At 39.3% G+C, this 22,835-nt stretch overlaps 1 protein-coding gene across 1 annotated transcript; it reads right to left on the reverse strand.

Annotated features, from left to right (window-relative positions):
- Positions 1-297: 297 nt before the first annotated feature.
- LOC121314493 (EMILIN-2-like) lies at positions 298-22,585 on the reverse strand. Its single transcript, XM_041247847.1, has 9 exons — positions 22,249-22,585; positions 21,330-21,407; positions 19,303-19,478; positions 15,614-17,497; positions 9,131-9,409; positions 3,241-3,285; positions 3,099-3,146; positions 2,550-2,684; positions 298-1,743 (listed from the first exon to the last, which is right to left on the reverse strand). Exons 1-9 carry the CDS (start codon positions 22,407-22,409, stop codon positions 1,406-1,408), a joined length of 3,144 nt encoding a protein of 1,047 aa, XP_041103781.1. The 5' UTR covers positions 22,410-22,585; the 3' UTR covers positions 298-1,405.
- Positions 22,586-22,835: the final 250 nt, after the last annotated feature.

Here is a 22,835-nt window from a genome sequence, read left to right on the forward strand (position 1 = left end):
TTGTCAGGGTGTTAACAATGAAAATAAAAATGACAGGTTGGTTATTTAAACAGTTGTAGCAACACGTGGGGATGTGTAACATTTATATTTCTCGGGCCCCAATACTTACTTTTTACTGGAGAGTGAGAATTTATTTACCAAAAACACATTTTTAAGCAGTAATAACTGCACTAATATGCTTGAACACTGCTTAACATACACAAACATCCATAACCCAAAGCATAGCTTATATATATATATATATATATATATATATATATATATATATATATATATTATATATATATATATTATATATATATATATATATATATACACACACACACACACACACAATCAGTGACACGATTTTCAATTCGAAAGGATACAATTTTTTCTTTCAAATAAATGTAATAGTGACATGTATAATTTACAATAAATTATAAAACATGGCCTTTTGAAATATAAAAATGTTACAGTACATTTGTAACAAAGTGAACAAATGGACATCTTGCTTTTATGCATTTATTTGAAATCAGAATAGTCTAAATATATTTTAATGTAAGAAACAAACATGTCTGTGTTTAAGTTATATATACATGCTGCTTCAGTTCACGAGTCGTCCCTGCCATGGAAACCACTTGATTGAAACAGTCAAAACTGCAGTTTAGAAAGCTGCTGCTTTTGCAGCCACGTGGTCTCTTCCAAACACAGTACAGTAATCCGTCGCATATCCAACTGTGGTGGGACCAGAGTAAGGGCGGATATGTCAAAAGATGGATGAATGAAGCGGTTTTAAATACCATTATACACAGCTGTAACAATTACTATATTCACAAAATTATTGTTTTGGGATTCAGCTTTTATTAGAGTGTTCTCCTAAATCCCTTCTTTAGAAAGATACAGGGTATTAATGCATGTGACAGGGTATCCATCAGCAGTGTGAATGCATGCACTGGCTGCTGAGTGACAGGCGAACAGGATTATTTACATATCAACTGAATTGAACAGCGCATGGAGCACATGCAACACAGTGCACGAAAACTTTGGTAGAATCTACAATCTCTGAACTAATCCCTGTTCAGTAATAAACTAATGTTGCTGAAGAATTGGCGGATAAATGGCTAGGGCAGATATGTGACGGATTACTGTATGTACGACACTAAACAAGTGCACAACATAACACTAAGCAGTACAGCAGTTCTTGGAAACTATGGGGTTGCTTACAATCCATTGTCACGAGCATGGCAACAAAACTCTGCGGCTAACTTTCAACATGTAAACAACCTGTGTGTTTTGGCAAAACAGGATTAAGTGATAAAGTGAAAGACACACACATATAGGTTATATAGAAATCTATTAAGGCTCTGAAAAAAATTCTTAGGTTTTTTTTTTTTGTCTAAAGTTTTAGTCCACTGCTTTCTGCTTATTTGTGGGAGGGGCCTGGATACAGAAACACTCCACTATAAGTGGATAAGATTTCATTTGACCCTGTGTAAGCCAGTTTGCCTGCTGTCACTACAAGACTCACTTCATCCCCCTGTTTCAGATTAAGAATCACATTGAACGTGCCGCTCCCTCCACATCCCTTGTGCCCCAGGCTGGGTTTGTTGTATTCACGCAGTTCCTTTCTGTAGCCAGATGTGTCCAGACGAACAACACTCTCATGTGAAACGGACAGTATAGCTTCCACACGTTCATCCCGCTCTGGTACTAGAACTGCACTGATCAGGTACCGACCCCTATAGGGGGCAGTGAGGATACCTGCAATAAAAAAAAAAGAGTTTATACCTTAATTGTACAAATCCTAAGTGAGTACAGTGGTAGCCGAAAGCAGCTATAAATGGCAAAATATGACGCGTAAATCTCCGCAATAAAACTGAAGTCAATGCCATATGCAGTTTAGCATACTAGAGGGTGTTATCTGACTTGAGTGAGCACACCTAAGCAATTTGAAAGTGATCTCTTCTACTTTAGAAGGAGCATGCACTTAAATCACTCAGGAATTCGACAATTGGACAATTTTTCAATGTTAAGCCCCCAGCAACGCTATCCGTACAGAAGCATTCATAGGGCTACTGCCATCCTAAATATCATTTCAATCACTCCAAAATGAGATACACCACAAAAGGAGGTGTAGCTCAGCAAATCTTCATCACTGAGCTTAGATATCTGGCCTGGTTTCATACCTGACCTGTATCTTCCACTACACCAAACATACGCAAAAGCAAAATAAAAATCTTGAGGCAAGGATTTTCCTGGATTTTGGTTGATCTGACATGTAAATACCCTATATCTAAAGCCTCTTGCAGGATATCCTGATAGGTAAACATTACTCAACAAGGTATTATTCTTAGGGAAACAAGGACTTGGTGCCATAAAAGTTTAATAGTCTAGATAGACATAGGGAAAAAAAAGAAAAAAGTGTCATCTTTCTCACAGCTTGATCTAAGCTTGTTGCATTCATTCAAAGTAAACAGTGAGCATAGCCGTATGAGTAATGTATTTTAACCTTCACCATATCTTTCACTGTTACAATCAACCCCTTTCCTCTTCAGGTGCATTGTTACCTGTGCGTGGGTTGTAATGGCCTCCATCATTCACAAGGACCTTGTTGAAGCGGATCACTCCCACGTCCCCAGGGAACGGCTTCCGAGTGAGACCCGCAGAAAAGGAGAAAGGCTCTTCTACGTCAAAGCTGCTGACTGCAAATAGAGAAAGCATGTTCATTCAAGAGACATTCAATAAAACTGCAGTGCATGTTGTTCAATGAATAGACTATAGACACAAAATCAGGTAGTTGTAATTCTTACAAAATCTTTTTAAAGCATATTTTGAGAATCTGTCTTAGCCCATGCAATTCTGTTGTGTAAATGGACCTTGTCTGATACTGCTGAAGGGATTATACAGAATTATAACAACAAGGGTGATCTTAGCTTTTTACTGTCATCTGGGAGACATCCCACCAGAGTCCTTTTTTCTAACTTGCAGCTTAGTTTAGTGTTTATCTTTCAATTGAGGGAGGGGTATCTGCTTTCGTAATATATTTCAAAACTACAGAGCTGTGCTTTAACAGTTTAGTAGGACAGTAGCAGAGGTAAAAATGCTTCAGACTTTACCTGGAATTACATTAGGTTTAAAAGACGTGGGCTTAAGAGGAGGACGGCCTACAGAAAAATAAAGAATTGATCAAAGTTATTTAACATTTTTAAATCAAAGGGTAAATTCTGAATCTAATTGACAAGAAAATGCAAGCATTACCTGGAATAACATCAGGCTTATAAAATGTGGGAGTAAGAAGATAACCTATGGGGAAAAGAGAGTTGATTAAATGTATAGTAATATGAAGAAAGAAATAAGAAAGCAATAACACTCCAGTGTTTAAATATGGTCCAAGCCTAGCACTGTTTTTCAAAAGCCTAGATATTAGGATAATGCACCATACTTGAACACTCTTCAGTGTGCTAGATCACGTAAAATAGGGGCCCCAACCCCACATCACCTCTCAAAAGTAACTTGGTTGTCAAGTGCATTGGTTTTAAAAGGTCCAAGCTATGCTGGTATGGTGACTCATTTGCACAGGTTGGAATACTTGCAAGTCAAAGAGATTGCTTTTTCTTTCCTTGTCATTTTAAAAAAAATAGTAATAATGTGATTTGGTGAAGAATGTGTAACGAAAGCCTCTTTCACTAACTGAAATACTAAGGCCAAATCAAGAAATCGTTAGGTTAATATTATAACACTGGTTCCCTGAAACAGAAATGTAACCATTACCGGATGGGTATTTACCTCCTAAAGACCTGAAATTGTATTACAAAGCTGCAATTTGATCCTGTGATGCAGTAATGGCCCCACCCTCGAGGACATAAAAATACTGCGCTCACAGATCTGGGTGCCATTTTTCATTCAAGCCTGCTGCAATCATGGACCAAGCGATCTTGACGGTTAATGGTTACATTTCTAGGGAACCAGGGTTTTGATAATAACATAACGTTCCCTTTCAAGTACGAAATGTACCGAATGGGTGAACATATCAAAGCCGTCGCAAAGGCAAGATAGCAGAACGACCAGAATGCTACAAGGCTAAGCCAAGGATATTACCATTGAGAACTCCAATAACAAGTAGCTAGGGAGAAAAAATTGTGGGATATTTTCACCTCTATGCCTGTATTGTAAGGGTCCACTGTAAAGCTACCCTTAACACACGAGTTCCAAAACCAGTGTTTTGAGGACCACGATATTAAGTCTGTAGAACCTAGTGAAGGTATTTGGAGTAGCCCACCCTGCTGCATTACACATGTATTTGACAGATGCACCCTGGAATAAAGCCCAGGAAGTTGCCATGCCACTGGTGGAATGGGCAGTGAGCTTTTCTGGAGGGGGCAAGCAGTCCTGACCGTGTCTGCTATCCACTTGGACAGCCGCTGCGCAGACAGGGCTTGACCATGGGCCCCACAACAAACAAAATAAATTTCGGACTTCCTCCAACTTTTCGTCCTGGCAAAATAGTATGCCAGAGCCCAAACTTGGCAGAGCATATGGAGCTGTCACTTTCTGTCAGACTGGAAAGGAGGTGGATGGAGCCTCCAATTCCACAGACTGGTTGGCACGGAACACCGAGAAAAGGATCGGTATGGACCGTGACCTTTGTCCTGGCCTCTGTAAAAATTAAGCAGGCTTTTGCAATAGAGAATGCCTGCATCTCACTCACCTGCTTTGCAGAGGCGACAGCAAGCAAGAAAGATGCTATTAAATGATAAAAATGTCAGCTCAGCTGAATGCAGGGCCTCAAATGGAGGCTTCATGAGTGCATTAAGCACCACATTTAGCCTCCAGCGAGTCAAATAGGTCCTGCAAAAATTGCAGTATTACTGAGGTCATGAGGTTGACACCACTTCTGAAAGATGCGTCATTTGTACACGTACTGGGAACCTGCCCTGGCATTTTGTAGGGTGTCAATAACCCTGATGGACAGAGCCAGCTGGCTCAAATGCAGCCATTTAGGGCCTGGGCTAGACCCATAGCTGCAGGCTCGGTATGTCAGGATGCCATAAGATCCCCTGTGCCTGACTGAGCAGGTCACGGTGCGTTGGCAGTCTCCACGGCTGGCCGCTCAGGAGCTGCATCAGGGGCGCTGTGTAGAATTGGAGTGTTGCACAAGGTGTGTGGAACCTCCCTAGTCAGGGTCTCCACATTGTCCGTGCTGACGACCTCTCTTCTGGTGGCACTGCCCAGCACCAGGCCTAGGCATAGATGGGCCAGCTGTTTCCACCAAGAGCGTGCCTTTAGACATGTGGAAAAAGGCATCTTTACGGTCCACCGTGATGAACCAGTCGCCTGGCTTGATTGACTGCAACAGCTTGTTGCATTGTCAACATTTTGAACCTTCTTCGGCCCAGATACAGGTTGACCTGTCTTAAGTCGAGGATCGGTTTGCTTTGGCACTAGGAAGTACCTGGAGTAGAACCCTTCAACTGGATGGGGTTTATCATGAGAATAGACTATTTTTGCAGCAGCTGCTACCTCTTGAGACACCATTGCAGCATCCTGTGGGTCCGTGACTGATTGAACTGCAGCAAATAGCCAGTCTAAACGGTAGTAAGCACTAAGAAGTCTGTGGTGCACTGGCGCCAATAGTCCAGATGGCTCTCTGAGAAGGGGCCCTGGGCCTGTGGCAGCAAATTCCTAAGGTTCCTGCTCAGCCTGCGGCTTCTGTCACTTCACAAACATTAGTTTTTGTTTACAAGAGTAAATGGCAAGTGCATTTGCCTGATTTGTGGTGCGGGAGTTGAAACTGGAAAAAAATTGAAATGTTGACATTTCAGGCAGGAAGCAATCTCCGAGTCACAAAAGTAAGTTAACTAAAGCCGACTTTGCAGAAACAGCAGTTTTTTTTTTTTTTTTTTTTTTTTTTAACCAAACCAGTAAAAAAAAAGCATGCAACAGAAGCCTCTTTCCAAACTGCTTACTTTCTAGCAAAAAATAAGATGCCGTTTACAGACGGTGCATTGGTAAAGGCAGCAATGACTTTCATGGCTAAATCATTATTCAAAGATTTAAAAACCAGAAAATAATGTGTGAAATAATGTGTGCCATAACTGACATGCAACTGGGAGCGGTGTATCGGCATTACCCGAAGACGTCTGTGAACAGACAGACCGGGATTTATGTTGTTGTCAGTGGTTTTCAATACAGTGTGATAGATCTGTTGACTCAAGCGACACTGATCAATCAGCTGGCTGTATTTGTTCGAATGGTGTTCAAGGACTTTAGCGTGAAAAGCTTGTGTCAGTAACATCACATGGAGCTCCCACAATGACAATGTCACATGGGCTTCATAGTATGTTTAACCAGTTTCCCTCAACTACCACTGTATTTTACATCAACAGGTACTTTGCATCAAAGCAATGGGATTTGACCACGTTATGATTTTTGTTGTAAAAATATTTAACTAAATTGGAGCTACAGCCCTACAACACCGTCAGTTTTAAACACTACTCAGCGTTTCCGCAGAGCACGCAGATCTTTTGCTTCACTCTGAAATAAGGAGGCTTAGCAGAGGGAGAGAGTACTGCGCCGATTTTGTTCTCCTGCTTCAGAAATTACAACTTTTTTGGAGTCAAGAAACAACAGTTGTGCAGTTGACTGACAGTGTGGTGGCTGCTTGACTTGGCATCTTTAACTGATGTCACAGAGAAATGAAACAGCCTGAACTGTGACTTGCAATGAAAAAAAATAAATAAAAAAAAACCCAACAACATCTGCAGACATGACTAGTGCTGTGAAGGCTTTCAAATCAACGTTGGATTACTGGGAACAACAGCTGCAGAAGTAAAAAATCCAGCATTTTCTGCAAGAAACAGTGAAGGGAAATGAAGTCGCTATAGAACTTTTGGACACAGTAAATATTGTGATCTCTTGCCAGACTTTAATGCTAGATTTCAATTACAAGCCAGATTTTGCTGGGCTGGTAGACAGCATGCAGTGTCTCACACTGAAATCTAGGTAAGAATAACATTTTTTATTTTTAGCTTGGAGTTCTTTGAAGAGTGGCTCACAAATGTTTTTGCAAATCAGAAGTAGCTCTCCATAGTAAAAAGGTTGGAGACCCCTGTATTAAAGCCTCCACGATGAGCAGCTGTGGGCCAGTTCCGAACATCACCTCTGGCAGCGGGCACAGCTGGCTGCAGAAGCACCAGTTTGATGCTGGTTTACGTACTGGAGATGCGGGAAGTGGTAGGCTTATCGTCAAAAATCGGCTGCCTTGTTTCCCCTGCTATTGGCCAGGGCACTTGCAAAATTGCAGTGGCCCTTTTGATCAGGGGTAGATGCTCTGCTGACAGGGAGAGCTTAACCACAGGGGACGTGCAGTCAGACTCCACATCCTGAGACAGGAATGCCAGCTCCTGTTCACCCACCTCCTCAGAGGCAGTGATGGACAGTGTGTCCTCCTGCGACCAATCTGTGCTTGTAGAGCCCTGAGGCCCCAAGGGGACTGGCTGGACAGGTGGCGCCGAATGTTCCTGCAGTAATTTTGCAGGAACAGTTCCTTGGTGGGAAACAGCTGCCTAGAGCTTTTCTATCGGAGGACTGTTTCCAGCCTGGGCTACTTTCCAGGGTGCGTTGTCCACTCTCCCTTTGCACAGAGCCATGGGGTGAGGATGCAGCCACCTCTCTAAGAGAGGGTGATGGGGAAGACCTTGGCACCGGTCAGTAGCGTGCTAGAATCAGGTTGTAACTGGGCAGTTCGGTGACCGGGTCTGTACAGGTATGGTACTGGGTCGGAACTGGGTTTGGCACCAGGTCAGTACAGGGACGACGCCAGGTTGTTACCAATTTAGTGGCTTTACCAGTAACCTCGGTCCTGGTTCTGTACCGCTATGGTTCGACCGGTTCGCAGCCACCGCAACGTACAGGGAAAGCCACTGGCAAAACCACTCAGTCAGTACCACATACGGGACTGAGGAACTGAGACTGAGTGATGCTAAAAAGCGGTCTTCAAAACAACATCAAGATACTGTGGTTGAGTCTGCAAGCAACCACAACCGAAGTGAGTATCTTGGTCTTGCGCAGTGCTGCTGAGCCCAACAGCTGCTTGTGTGCTGAGCATATCGGTGCAGAGAGGCCAGTGCATAGTATCTGTAAAAAACAGAAAAAATACTTCCTCAACAAAAAAACAGTTACAGAAATAATATAAAATGTCTCGTATTGTGCAAATTAGCAAAACGAGAAATCAGATAAACTCCAGTCAGCAATATGCAGCCTGGGACGGGGGGAGCACAAAGTCACCCGACTTATGTTGCTGGATCCCTGGGAAGGAGCGACTCGAGTGCTGGCTGCAGCGGGACGCAACCATCAGCAGGCTGCAATGCACACAATATGTATAATTAGTAAAAAAAAAAATATATATATATATTGCAGTGATGAGTTTAATATCACATATCACTTGTGTAAAAACACAATAATTGTGAATATATAGAGATAGAAGCAACTAAGTACTTAATACTGAACAAGGCTCTGCGAGTGCAGGCTTTTTGTGCCCTCGGGGATGAGGCCATCACTGTGTCAGACTCAAAGAGAAGCTTTGGTATACAATTTTCAGGATTCGGTAAATACCCATTCAGTACTTGTTTCGTATTTGAAAAGGAACATCGCTTTACAACTTCCTATCTCAAGGGAGAATACACATTATTAGTGTTTTTCTGCTTAATTGGTTTGAATGTGCATGAAGCTTTAATTTGCAGTAGTGGTCCTATTTTGAGGAAAAAACAATGGCATTTTTTCTGAGGGGTGTGGGGAATATTGGGTTGGCAGGGAGGGGGTTAAGGGTTAGTTTAGAATTAATTATGGTGTTGTTTAGTGTGGGGTTTTGTATTGTAAATAAAATGCGCATGAGCACTTAAACTGCAGCTTTCTGGTCTCGTACTCTCATTGTAAATGCTACCCGACCACAAGGGTATAAAACAATTTAAACAATATATAACTAGGCATAATCTATAGCACTCATAACAATAAATATACTGAACCTTGAGTAAATTATTTAACATGTGTTTTATTGTTAAAACTTATACTGTTCCTTCTGCAGCCTTATTATATAATACTAGCACACTATCAACTGTGAACTAAAATGTAGGTCATTTTTTTCACTTACCTGGTGCTCCTGCAAACCCCTTCAAGTCTGGCATGAATCTATTAGTGCCTTCAGGGAGAACGGACACCTTTTTTAGAGCTGTCCCCGGAGGGCCTGCTTCCCCAGTCTCCATCACCACCTCACGCTGTCTCGGAACCACAGGCACATGTGGCCAAGCGGTCACTGGCACATGTGGCCTGGAAATGACAGGCACACGTTGTCTGGGAAGGACATGTAGTTCGGGAGTAATGGGACGAACTGGTGCTCTTGGCACTGTTGGGAGGCCTGTATCCCCTTTTTCTGCAAGTGGTGAAAAAAAGTGTTAAACCTAGCTGTGAAGCAAAGCGCTGGTATTATGCTGCAATTAAAAACATTTTTGCAACTTATTATACATTTATTGACACACAGATTATGAAAATTAGTGCTCAGAGCAAAATAAAGTGCAAAAAAAAAAAATCTGCCCATAAAGTAGGAGACAGTATTCATATGATATACATAATGTAACAGTGTTAGTTTTCAACTGAAGTTTACAATGGTTTCAATAATGTTTTCTTAAGTCCACCCTAGTCAAATATTTTTGTTTTACAACGGGTCTTGACTTTTGTTCAGAAAAAAATGTCTTTTTAAACTTTGATTTGGATGTGTCACAACATTGCAAGCAATTGGCTACTCCACTTTAATTTCGTAACATTATCAGCAATGTTTTACAAATTAAAATACAATACATTTCCCAACTTTGTTTTGTATAATCTTATGCATAGACATAGCTCCAAGGGGTTTGTGTGTTTAGTGTTGGTAGTGGGTTTAATTCTAAGTCTGCTTTTATAGAAAATTAGATACCCTAGTTCCTAAACTAACTCAGATATAAACCGATAACTGGTAGTGGGACATGAAACTGGCCAAGGCTTCAAAAAAGCAACTCTAGAAGCCTGTAGGCCTCACAAGGACTTCAGACTTCAAAGTGTGGGGCTTCCCTGTACTGAAACTGGCAGAAATTAAAGGAAAATGGTAGCTGCTTTTGACACAGAATGCAAATACAGGATGTTTCCAGTTATCTTTCTTCAAACCAGAGAAGAGCTGGGTTGCTTGAGTCACAGGGCTGCCTGCTGGCTCTTAGACAATAAAGAAAATACATTAAAAACCATGGCTATAAATCTAGTGTTAGTAATTACATGTATCCACTGCCTTGAGTAACCCATTAACTAAGAATCAAAATCACACAAGACTTTTACCTAGTGTTACCTTTGGTAAGGTCCTAAATTAGTGCTAATTGTGGTCTGTGACACCAGCTTAGGGTATACTGGAATGCTATTAAAAGTACCAAACAATAAAAAGGTTTATTGCTGTATAGCATGCTTAAAGCATAGCAATGTGTCGTAAAGCAAAGATTAGTAGATTAGTAGATTATAAAACATATGGTAAAAATATTGGTGTGGTAAAGCATGACACATACTGAAGGATGCTTAATTCAATCTCGTAAACTACCTTACATAAGAGTCCTACTGCTTTCAGGAGTAACTGCATTCATTACCAAAAGATAAGGCAATCCTTTTGGCTGATAAAAACCCAACGATCACATGGACTTGATTAAGCAGCTCAGCCAGAAGACAGGCCCTGCTGGCAGTCTGAGGACTGGGCCCCACTGCAACCTTACACCATGGGACATATGTTCACTTTGAGCCTACAGTATTTCACTTTTTCTTTTAGACTTATCACGCAGATAACTGACATCCCACTCAGATATCTGTGTTCAGCATGCTTATCAGGTAAGCATTTGAAAATTTAAAATTCCTGGCTAAAGTTACATCATTGACAGTAATAGGTCATTTTTAATTTTTTTTTTTTAAATAAAAATCTGAACTACAAATAAAAACCATTAAACATGCATTTCCAACTTTAGCAGTATTCCTGGTTTGTTTGTTTGTTTGGTAATTATGCAGAGTGTCATATTCTGTCATGTCTACTTTATACGTTAATATTTGAAGCCTTGACTTTCCAGATTTGCACTTCTTCCTGTCTGTTACTTATGCCAAAGAACCACAATTACTGCAGCAGGTCCCCTTCATAAAACAAAAAGAAAATCAAACAGAGCAACATGGTGGAAAGGACACATCAGTCACAAATCTCAACAAGAATGTGCTCCGATATCGAAGACATTACTTATTTATTTAAATACATTTACGTGCCAAAGTCTGTAAAGTGAACATCTGCTTGCTTAGAGACTGGAAACAGCCCTCAGTTGGAAATTACTGGCAATATCAAGTAGGTGGGGTGTTTTCATTCCCCAGCTGTGCTGACATAAACTGTATTGTAATGCAAGGCACCCCAGGGAAATTAGTGATCATGACGTAATCTGTAGCTATAACCAAAAGTTTAGCATGACCTAGAATTTTAGCATTGAGATATACAGAAACAAAACTATATGAACATAATTTAGATCTTTTATTCAACATTAAGTAATTAAAGAAGCTCCTAAATGATATCGCAAAAGTCTACCAGAAGCCATTATAGTAGTACAGTATTTCAGGTTAGACCTCGAAATGTAATTTTTTTTTTTAAATTTCAGTTTTTATATGGAAACCTGCAAAGCAGTATGCAATTCAGTATGTTAACGTAACATTATTCAGCATGCTTCATTTGAGTTTAAAAGCCAAATTAGTTAATGCTATAAGATGATGCAAAACTTTTGGCTACAGCTGTAGAAGTGAGGGGAGATTTCTCATTAACTTTATAACCCTTGACAGAAAACAGAGCTCTAATTATAAATTCCTCCTTCAGCACAACAGTTTCCTTCAAGCCCCCCAATATTATAGAAAATGATCACATTTTACCGAACTGCTTTTAAGTTTATGGGTTGACTTTTTGAAGAGCTGCATGTTATCACTTTGTTGTATGTTGATCTTGTTTAACTATATTAAAATCCTTTTTGAACTGTTCTGGTGATGCTGATGACACCTTGGTCGACAATAAGCTTTTCCTAAATGTCTTGGGGTATAATACATAGACAAACTACTTCAGATTGAATATTAATAGGGTATTGTATACATTAGAAATTTCTACTAATGATGCTTCTAGCCATTATGAATCATACAAGTATGATTTATATGACTGACAGTCAATAATGACTTGGCATTGTTTCAACATGACTTTATAGTCAAACTTCTTCAGGGAAAAAAAAAACCTACAAATGAGGCCTAAAGTGTGTATTTTTGACCAATTATGCATATGAGTTAAACATTAACCATGTCACTAAGGGGTCTCTATACTGACCTGTGTTCTCTCGAAGCTTTTTAGATGCTGAGAAACTTGCCATTTTCATTGAGAGGGTAAATTACCAGTGAGAAAGCTTCGGCCACTCATTAGCCCATTTAATATATTTGTGTTGCATTATACAATTCTGGAACAATATTCCAACACAACTATCTCAACAATTTTACAATTTACTTAAATTTTAAACAAGACTTTTATTGTGGCTCGGCCTCTGATTTTGAATCATCCTCTGATCCTATGCAGCCCTGTCGGTTGTTATCATAGATACAGACTGCACGCTTAACTGGTGGCCTGCATAAAATTGCTTTACACTACTGCATAAAACACTGGCGTCTGCACTGCCTTCAATTGTAACCATCTTTAGGGCTACTATTTGTTTCATTCTTGGGAATACAAATTCCGTTTTTCAAAAATGGTCAGTTACATTTGTTCCCACTTTTTATAAATATATTAATAATTAAATATGGCATTTGAACATAAATATAATGTTGGTAGTTAAAATAAGTAAATTTAATAAATATTACCACAATTCTTTTTTTTTTTTTTTCAATCAGACTCTTGTTGCTGTAAGCAACGGAAGACACTTCAAACCTGTCAATGTTTATAGACATCACTTGGCTCATTGCTGGCATTAAAATAAGCAGGCAAACCTAAGAATTATATTACAACAGTTCAGAAAACCAAAATGTCCAGCACAGGTGTGAGAATCATATTTACAATCTTCCACTAACTCTACAAATAAAGGTGTTTTGAAAAGACTTGCTTAGCTTATTGCTGGCATTTACAATAACAATAAAAAATATGAAACAGTTTACTAAGTCCAGCAATGTCATGTAAGAGTAGCAATATGTACAGTACTGTGTGCAAAATTTGTATTTTCGACTAATGTACTGATTACATTTTTACCAGTTTCAAGACGCTTGAGATGATATTTCTGATGATAGATCACGTATCGTTTTTTAAAAGGGAAACAAAACAAAAACTGTGAGTATTGTGATTTTTATTAATGTTTACCGGAGTATTTATCTTCTAAATAATGCAGGAAGATTGTGCTTCACTCTATTTTAGTATTCAATTACATGACGAGTTAAAAACTGTAAAGTTGATGAGCAGCACTCTCCATAAAAACAGAATCACCAGATATCAACTTCTCCTACCTTGCACCAGTAGATTCGCTGGTGCCCGAGTGAGCTGTGTACTAATGTGAGAATCAGCTGCAAGGCAGACGCAAATATGCTTAAGTTAATACTTTGTAAGAATGCTCTCAAAATAATAGCTTTACCCTGAGAGGCTGGAGTCTCGATTGAGGTTGATATTTATGATAATAACTTGCGAAGGTTTGTAAACGGAGTGCGAAGGTTGTTGCCAGTTACTGCGAAAAATGAGTACATTTTAGCCTTAGAGGGAATGCTGATACTGACAATGAAATCTATGAAAGATGAAGCCTGGATTCAATTAAGCCAACTCCAGCCTCAGTATGTAACCCCATTACATACTTTTTCCAAGCATGTGATGCTTTAACTTTATCCACCCTGTTTATGAAATACCAGTGACCCCCAGCCACCCTTCGCACATGCTTCCTTCTTAGTTATAAGCTGGAAGATAGTTAAATATTGTATTACCTTTCAGGTTGAATAAATGCTGAACTGTAGGAAGAGGTCACACTCATATTTGGGTAGGTTTGTTTTCAATTAACACACAAAAACAATAAGCTTCTTTGTTGGCCAGGTGAATCACATCAGTAATATTAAGAAAATCTAGAGAAGTGTGTACAAAAGTGCTAATTGATTTGTATAAGACATTTTTGTCTTATCTACCATAGTATTTGCTGTACAATATAAGGAAATACATAATAAATTGTAAGCAGTAATCACATTTAAATATAACTTGGTTAAATAATTACATAAATACTGAATATTAAATAACATGATTTGTGCCTTCAACATGTATTGGAACACAAGTTGCCACAGTTGGGATGTACTGCATGCTCCCCCCCCCAAAGAGAACACATTGTCCTTTAAAATGAATTTGGACAGCCTGTAGCTGTTTGTTAGTTGGCTATAAACAAGATTTATCAGAACCTGAAAGGTTCTAGTTGGTGCCCAATAAACCCAATACCTACTTCAAGCTGTTACCAAGCTGTGTCAAGCAGAACACAGCGTTACTGCAAGCAATAAGGATGAATAAACTGGCCGCACCCTGCATATGCAACATCGGTTTTCCACATGGGTGTCACATGTTACATAGCAGAAAACGTCGTCTTCAGTTATATTCAGCTTATTTCAAGTTTCTGCCACTTCTTTCTCATGTCTGACTGATAAAATAGATTGATTTCCTATTGTAGCAGGGTGGTAGGAAAGCCCTGCTGTTTAATCGTATTGTTTGTTTATTTTTAGAACGGGGTCTCCCCCTCCACCCCTGTGTTATTTTGTATTTGTTTATTTGTTTATTGTATTGTGTTTTATTTTGTATATAGGTAACGGTGAAGCACCGTCTGTTTTGTTTATTGTTTTATATTTGTAAATATGACGGGATAGCCGTGAGGTTTTGTTTTTGTGTTTGTTTTGTTTTTGCGTGGACGGGAAGCCCATCCACGTCGATTTAAAACCTTGTGTAGAAGGTGGCCATCTCCCGAATTAATTAAGTGATTAATTTGTAGTGTTTTGTATTTGTGATTATTTTATTTCGCTCTGTGCGCAAGTGTTTATTTTTGTTTAAATATTTTATTTATTTTTGTGTTCTGTAATAAATGGCGCCACAGCACGTTTTTTTGAACTGCAGATACCTTTGTTGTGTGCTTCCTTCTTCTGGTCTGACGTCACTGCTCAGCCATTTCCTGCCACACCTATATATGTAGTTTTCTACGTACTGAAGAATTACATTTTATACCAGGCCAAAGACAAGGAATGTGGAAACCACCAAGACAATTAGTTTTGTGTTTTATCGAATGGATTTAATTGGCCTTACTCTGACCACATAATGTTTACCATAGTGTATAATGTTTGTAGAATTCCCAAAACGTGTATTTGTCCAAAAACAAATAAATGAGCTACTTTGTCCCTACTATGAACAATATGCTCCTGCTCACCAACAATTCTACAATTACTTTACAAAAGTAATTGTAGAATTTCTTGTTAGCTCTGCTTGCGATTTAAATAGCAACATCACAAATGAAGACTTGGCTTAATTGACATGCGAGAAGAAAGCATAAACAGTGGTAAATGCAGGACCTACCTGGAATGACCTGGGTCTGCACTAGTTCCTTAATGTTGTTAGCGATGTCAGAGACCTGAGTCTGGAATTTCTGTACAGAATCCTTCAGTCCAACAATGTCCTTGGAATGAGACCTTATGGTTCCATTGATCTGGTGAACGCAGTTCCACAAGCTAGTAACATGTTTGTTGAGGCCATCTTTGATCCTCTGCAGGCTGCCAGACATAGTATCCAGCTTGCTGCACACATTCTCAATGTTGCTCACTCTGCCATCTACATTGGAGACCTCCTTCTGGATGCCTTGGGTGCTTTCTTTGCACTGGCTGAGATCTTCGGTAACCTGAGTTCTTAGCTGGTCCAGCTTTTTCTTCAGGTCGCTGACCTCACTACTATTTAAGGCATTTTGGGAGAACAGGTTATCCAGTGCCTCCTGCATTTTGCTAACCTCTCCAGTTAGGATGTGCTCCTTCTGTCCACATGTAGAGTTAATGTGCAATAGATCTACTGTGTATTTACTCAAGGTGTCCCCTAGGCCTTTCACAACACCATCCAAACCACTGACATTATCCTTCAGGGAACTGATTTCTCTCTCAATTGACCCAATGTTATGGCGGTTGTGATGGACTGTCCTGATCTCTTTCTGAACAGTGCTGTCCAGTGTTCTGAGCTTTGATGAATTTTCATCTACTTTCAATTGCAAGTTGTTTAGGATATTTTCCATATCGTCCGTATTGGTTTTACATTCTGCAGCAGAGCAGAGTTTCTCCACTCCTTTTAGCCTGTCCTCTAGACGTTCAATCTCATTGTTAAACAGTTTCTTATTGGATCCCAGTTCACTCTGTATTGCAGATACCAAGTCAATATCTAATCCATTGGAAGAGCCATTGCTTAACTCAAGAATATTGCCATACTGGTCTTCTATAGACTTCAGCCTCTCATCCAGAAATTCCCTCAGACCATCCACCTCTTCTGCAATATGTGTGCTGAGTTTCTCTTCTATGTAAAAGCAGTGCACTTCAGAGTTCTTCTCAGTGATATTCATTTTAGCCTCAAGGTCTTCAAGGCGCTCAGCAAAGATATCTTCCAGCTGAAGTGTTGTGAAACGCGCCACTTCATTGTCCAACCTTGCGTTGAGTGCCATGTTGGCTTCAGCAATACGCTGGACCTTTCTATCAAGGTCATTTGTCTGGTCTTTAACTAGGGAACCAGAATTACAGCAATTAGTCTTTTCAGTCCCTTGTGATTCCTCCATTTTAGACCTGAGGTCACTGACTTCTTTCCTCAGATCAGCCTCCTTAGTCTCTAAGAGCTCCGTTAATCCAAGATACTTGGTTTCTTGTTCTTCGCACTCCTGTTGCACAGATAATATTTTGTGGTCGCAGGAATTCTTCAGTTGGACCATCCTTGCCTCAATTCCTTCGAGCATCTCGGCTCTCAGCGTGTCAAACTTGCTGTCTATGTATGCCTGATGAATTTCGAAAGATGATGCAGTAGCAGGAGGACCACGGACAGCCTCCATGAGCTGTCTCAACTGCCCATCGTGGCCATTCACTTTCCCATTCAGGTCTTCCAGCATGACACTTTTGCTTGTCAAGGTGTCCGAAACATCATTAAGCTTAGACTTGATCGCTTCCATCCCATCCTGCTCTCTGCCATACCCAAAGCCTGGTAAGTGAATGCTTTCAGTCTCCCCTCCAAGGGCACTGTCAGGCACGTTTAGATTGTTCAACAGTGTCACCAGCATTTTGCTGGTGTCCTCCTGGATGTTCACTCTTAGGTTATCATTCATCCCCGTAATGGCAGACTGCAAGTCAAGCACCGTCTGGGAAAGACGCTGCACCTCATCCTCCAGTTGCTCGATTTTCTCTCCTTGATTATCCTTGGGTGCCACTTTTGTTTCTGGTACTGCAAGCAAAAATAAATTAAATAATTGTTAACACTGAAACACTGTACATAAACTAATCATTAGTGTATTTGTGTTTTTAAGTGGGCATAAGCTCTGTTGTCATGAATACTTCAACGGACACATATAAACACATAGCTGCAGTCAATCAGACCATGAAAAAAGAGGTCTCAAAGGAAGCAACTCCCACAATACAACATAATATGACCCTAGTCTCTAAATCATGTTGACGTCAATAGAAATGTGTGCTGTGAAGTACTGCAATAAAAAAAAAAACATATGGGGGGGGGGGGGGGGGGGGGGGGGATTATTTAAGATGCATAGAACTGTATATACCCAGTGGGGGGGGGGTTATCCAGCTTGTAGAACCACAGTAATTGCATTAAATTGATCAATCAATTATAGTATGTAACAGTTGGGCACACAAAGCTTCAAGATACGTCATGGACCAGTGCCTAACTTAGCCAAACCACTGACTTGCCAGAACCAGGCCATCCGGATCCTAACAGGAACTTTCACAAACTGTTAGTGACACCCTAATTGGATGGCTTTGAAACCTGTGCAGTGGGAGTGCTTCACAAAACCAGACCTGTCTACCACTTGGAATATTTTTGTATTATTTACATATTATTTGTAAGCAACCATGTACTCTGTTTTACTGAAGCAACAGTGCCTACCGTGTGGCTGGCGTTGTACCCCAAGCCAAAGGCAAGGGCGCTAATGAAAGCCAAGGACATGTACCACATGGTAACGCCCTCATCGAGTGGCACTACCGCTATTGGAAAAATATTTTTCTCATTGTTTTCTTAAAAAACATACATGCATGTAAATTGTATGTTGCTGATTTCTAAGGCTGAGGTGATGCATCGACTTACCAATGCATTCTATCGTTTGACAACTGCAATATCTGTGAGTGTTTGCCGATGGGATTGCATCTGTGCAGGAGTCTTCAAAGTAACAGAGCAAGTTAAGAGCATTATGCTAGAATTACAAATACAGACTCGACAAGCTACAATGCCTTCCAATTATTTTCTAAAGTAAGATGGCAAGAAAGTAAAGCAAAGAATTTTGGGGTACTCCAATAACACAACATATCTGCGTGACCATTTAATGAGATGGCACCCTGCAAAACTTAAAACAAAATCTGCATTTATTCATCTGAACTACCCTGGAGTAAAAATGATGAAAAACAACCAAGAACATTCCAAAAGTTACATGTTTGGTCAGAAGTATTAAGCATCCTGGCAATGACAGTCCCTAGTGAGCTGGTATTCAGTAATGCTGGGCAGATTGTAAACAAGTGCCAGTCATCGCTTAAATTAAAACAAAATGTGGACACTATCATATTCCTTAACACAATTCAAATATAAGTCATGGACAACACTTGTTACTAAACTGCTGTGGACAGTGATAACTAAGTTTTTTTTTTTCTTCCTCTTGATTGGGTGTTACTCTTACTTTATGTTAAACAGATGTAATCAATTTAATATGCATAACAGTTACTAGCAATGTTACACAGTAATCCACAGCTCCACAAGTATTACTGCGTTTTTTTTATTTTTATTCATCCTTTCATAACATTGATTTATCGATGCATCTGCTTTTTTTGGAGAACGATATATCGATAGTGAAAAATTAGGCATCGCGTCGCCTGTGTTCGCCATCAGAATAAACACATTAAAATACATCATTAAAAATGTAACCATCATGCCATGGTGATGGCAGTGCTGTAATATTTCTTCCTGACTTTTTCCATGTGAATAATTCCAGTAAGATAATATTTTACTAGGTTGTAGAAATGCCTTACTTGAGTCATGTTGTACTGGTATGGGAGCTGTATTTGGTCCCAGGGAGGTTTGTTTTGGTGGACCTTCTTTGACCTCTTTACAGTCACCACCTCTAAAGCCAGGACAACATTTCCATTCCAGTTCTGTAACTGTCTTGTACGCAATCTTGTATGTGGGGCGGAGATTAGTATGATACCTAAAAAGAAAGAGAGACATTTTCCCATGACACCATATTAACTGACAAGACACAATGTTAAAAGATGGCTTTCAGCGTGCTTAACCAGCACTACACTCCTTTTGGTTCTGCTAATGCATGGTTGTTATAGCAGACTGGCTTTAAATCACAAAACTGTCAAAAAAATGTTGTATATTAAAAAAACGAATTGTAGGTGTCAGCACTTTATAAAGACTACAAGTCCTCATCAGTAGCATCAAAGCGATCCGGTGCCCATTGTTGAACTACAGCCTCTCCCATTTCCTGACTGATAGCCTTCTGATTTGAGGCCAGTCAAGCGTCTGTCCATATCTCCTCTCCACTTTCTTTTGCCTTCCTCCATTTTGTAGTCAGTTGCTTGGTTACCTCTCCGTGATTTATCTTGCCCTAACTGGTCTGTTCTTCATGTAACACGACCTCAAGATTTTTTTTCAATGTTATTTGCTTTGTATAAAGCACACAATACCATAGTTTATATACCGCATATTGTATAAGTAATTCAACCTTTTTCTACAGTTTTATACATCACCTAAATAGACTGAAGAGTAAAACGTAATAAAACATAACTGTTACGTAATACAATATTAAAGCCAGAAAATTAAGCTCAATTAAAAAATAAATGTTTGTTACTCCTAACAGCGGTTAGCTATTTGATTAACAAAAGTTGAAATGTAAAGCAGCAAACAATATGTATACTTTTTTTAAAGGCTCAGATGGCTGGGAAACTAAATCTGCAACTGAAAGAAGATTGGAAATTCCCCATTCCACTGGGGCTGGTTACTCGAGTTTGTTACTGGAAATGTAATTTCCAAAATTAGATCAATGTGTTTTTTCTATACGTCTAAAGAAATAAATAAAAATAGTGTCCTTATAAATATGTCTGTGCTAGCGTTCCTCTCGAACAACATAAATGACATCATGAGCAAACGAGTAATAAATGTTTCTTTTAAACAGTGAAATAAATAATTTGAACACTAATGCATATCTTAAAAAAGCACGTCCACAATTTAAAAGTGTGTAATATACAACTACAAAGAGGGAAGAGGGGCGGTTACCAGGGTGTCCCAGCTATAAAACTCAATATTTAAACAAACTCCAGAAAGCCCAACTTACAGAACTTTTTAATTTTTTTTTTATTCTGTTCATGTCCATAGTATACATATAAGAAGCAATACAATAGCTTAACATTTAATGTTAGTAAAAAAAATGAAGGAAATGCATTACCAAGGCCCTGGAAATTCGATTTTACAGAGGTGTAATTAGTTGTCAGTCCACTTTAACTAAGCTGTTGGCTTGAAATTAACCTCCCACAAGTCATAGTAAGTGATTAGCTACTAGGATGCAGTGCACCTTTACTCTATAATGTTGAATTTAATTAAAATATATCATTATCTCCTCTTAAAGTATAAGAAACCAGCAAAGAGGGACCTTGTGATGCTAGTGCTGTACAAGGGCAGTTAGACCATGCCTTTCAGTACCTTGGTTAACACACAGTTTCTGTATAGGTTTAAACTGTATATCCTTTTTTTTTTTTAAAACATCTATATAATATAAGACCCATAAGCAAGTTTCTGACTCCTTGGAAGAACTGAACTAATGAATGTGCTGATTGCATATAAAGTAAAATGTGTCATATTTCAGTTAGACATAGAGGTGACAAAAGACACAGTACAACAACAGCAATAAGTCAGGAAGTGCTTTTCCTTCCCACACCCTCATTCTGTATCCCATGAGTGAGTCATGCAGCTCTCCAGTGTTTCCCTAACCAATATAATAAAAATACAAAACGGCAAAACAAGACATCTCCACCCAGTATTCTCAAAGGATACTTACTCTTCCTGCATATAACTTCCAAGTATATCCAGCACAGCACAGCTTACATTCTTATATACTATATGTGCACACCAGTTCCTTAAAGAAGAAAAAACAACGTGCACATTATTATACAGAAGAAGAAAAAAACACACACAGTGAGGTCTGTTTCACAATAGCATTCAATTCACACAATCCATAGCAATAAACGTCAAACTAAGCTAAATCAAATTTTGTCTGTCGAGGCTATCATTGACTGCTGGACAAACTAATCAGGAATGGCTAAAACGCCTTTATCTGGCCTCTCTGTGCTGATTACATTTTCGAAATTGTGTTAGTTGTAAAATCCTCCAATGCAGGCTGCAATTTCCGCAGATGCATGCATTCGTTTAATTCCTTTTGCTAAATCGTGCTGAATTGAAATGAAGCATCAGTTCAGAATACATTATAAACTTACTGATACAGGCGATTTTAAATTAGTAGCCTAAATCATATTCTCGTGCATTATAGGTACTGTATTAATGCGTGACGAACATTGCTGATACTAACCACCGTTATCCATTTGAATTAATTCATCGCCTGGGTCCCAAGGAAGCTAGAATTGGGTAACTCACAACACTTGTTCAGAGATTATTATTTTCAAACGGTACCGGTAGAATAAAACTCAAATTGTTCAAATACGTTGTTATTACTTCATCATGAGTTGCCTGGTTCTAATGGTCTCCTTATACCGACCAGCGTGACAAACACAACCAGAAAATAAGCACCCAAAGCACTGTAAAATCCCGGTACCTTAAAAATAGCTCCTGGCGTATATGAGTATTACTTACATTACAATAGACACGGGCATTGTTACATCGCCCACTACTTGTATTGCAATGCTGCATTTCAGTGCTTCTTCAACTAATTAAACAAGAAGATGTTTCAGCAACGTACTTACTTGTTTCTATTGCTGGGTCTGCTCGCAGAACCAGAATAAGCAGCTCCTGGCGAAAATATGTTATATCTTGAAGAGGACGGGGTCGCATAAATCAACGAACAGCTAATCAGGATACACAAGACGAGTAGATTCAGTCCTGCTCCAGTCTGCATTTGTTTCATTTTAGAAGTTGAGTCTTTACATACATAAATATTAACTGGAAATAAATATAAGTTTTGGCTTTGCTATTCCCACAGTGGTGTACTCAAGAACTAAGTTATGCAGGAATTCAGAGGAGAGATGAGATCCTAACAAGGATACAAACTGAATTACTTTCTGGGTTCCGGAGTAATTACTGAATATTTAGATGTGACGTGACACTCCAGTCCGCAGGGGGTAAGACCACCCCACGCCAGCCCCTTAAAAAAACAAAATGAAAATAATAAATACAATCACATTGTCTCTGCAGAATTCGAAATATATGTTTTGGACATAGCTTCATCAGATCTTTAGATTCCTTTTGGTTGTTAAAAAAATAAAGAAAGCATCTGCGACATAATATAGGCGTTACGGTATACTATACTGCTGTACAGTTACACATAACATTT

This window comes from Polyodon spathula, chromosome 4, assembly GCF_017654505.1.
Source record: "Polyodon spathula isolate WHYD16114869_AA chromosome 4, ASM1765450v1, whole genome shotgun sequence".
Taxonomy (NCBI): domain Eukaryota; kingdom Metazoa; phylum Chordata; class Actinopteri; order Acipenseriformes; family Polyodontidae; genus Polyodon; species Polyodon spathula.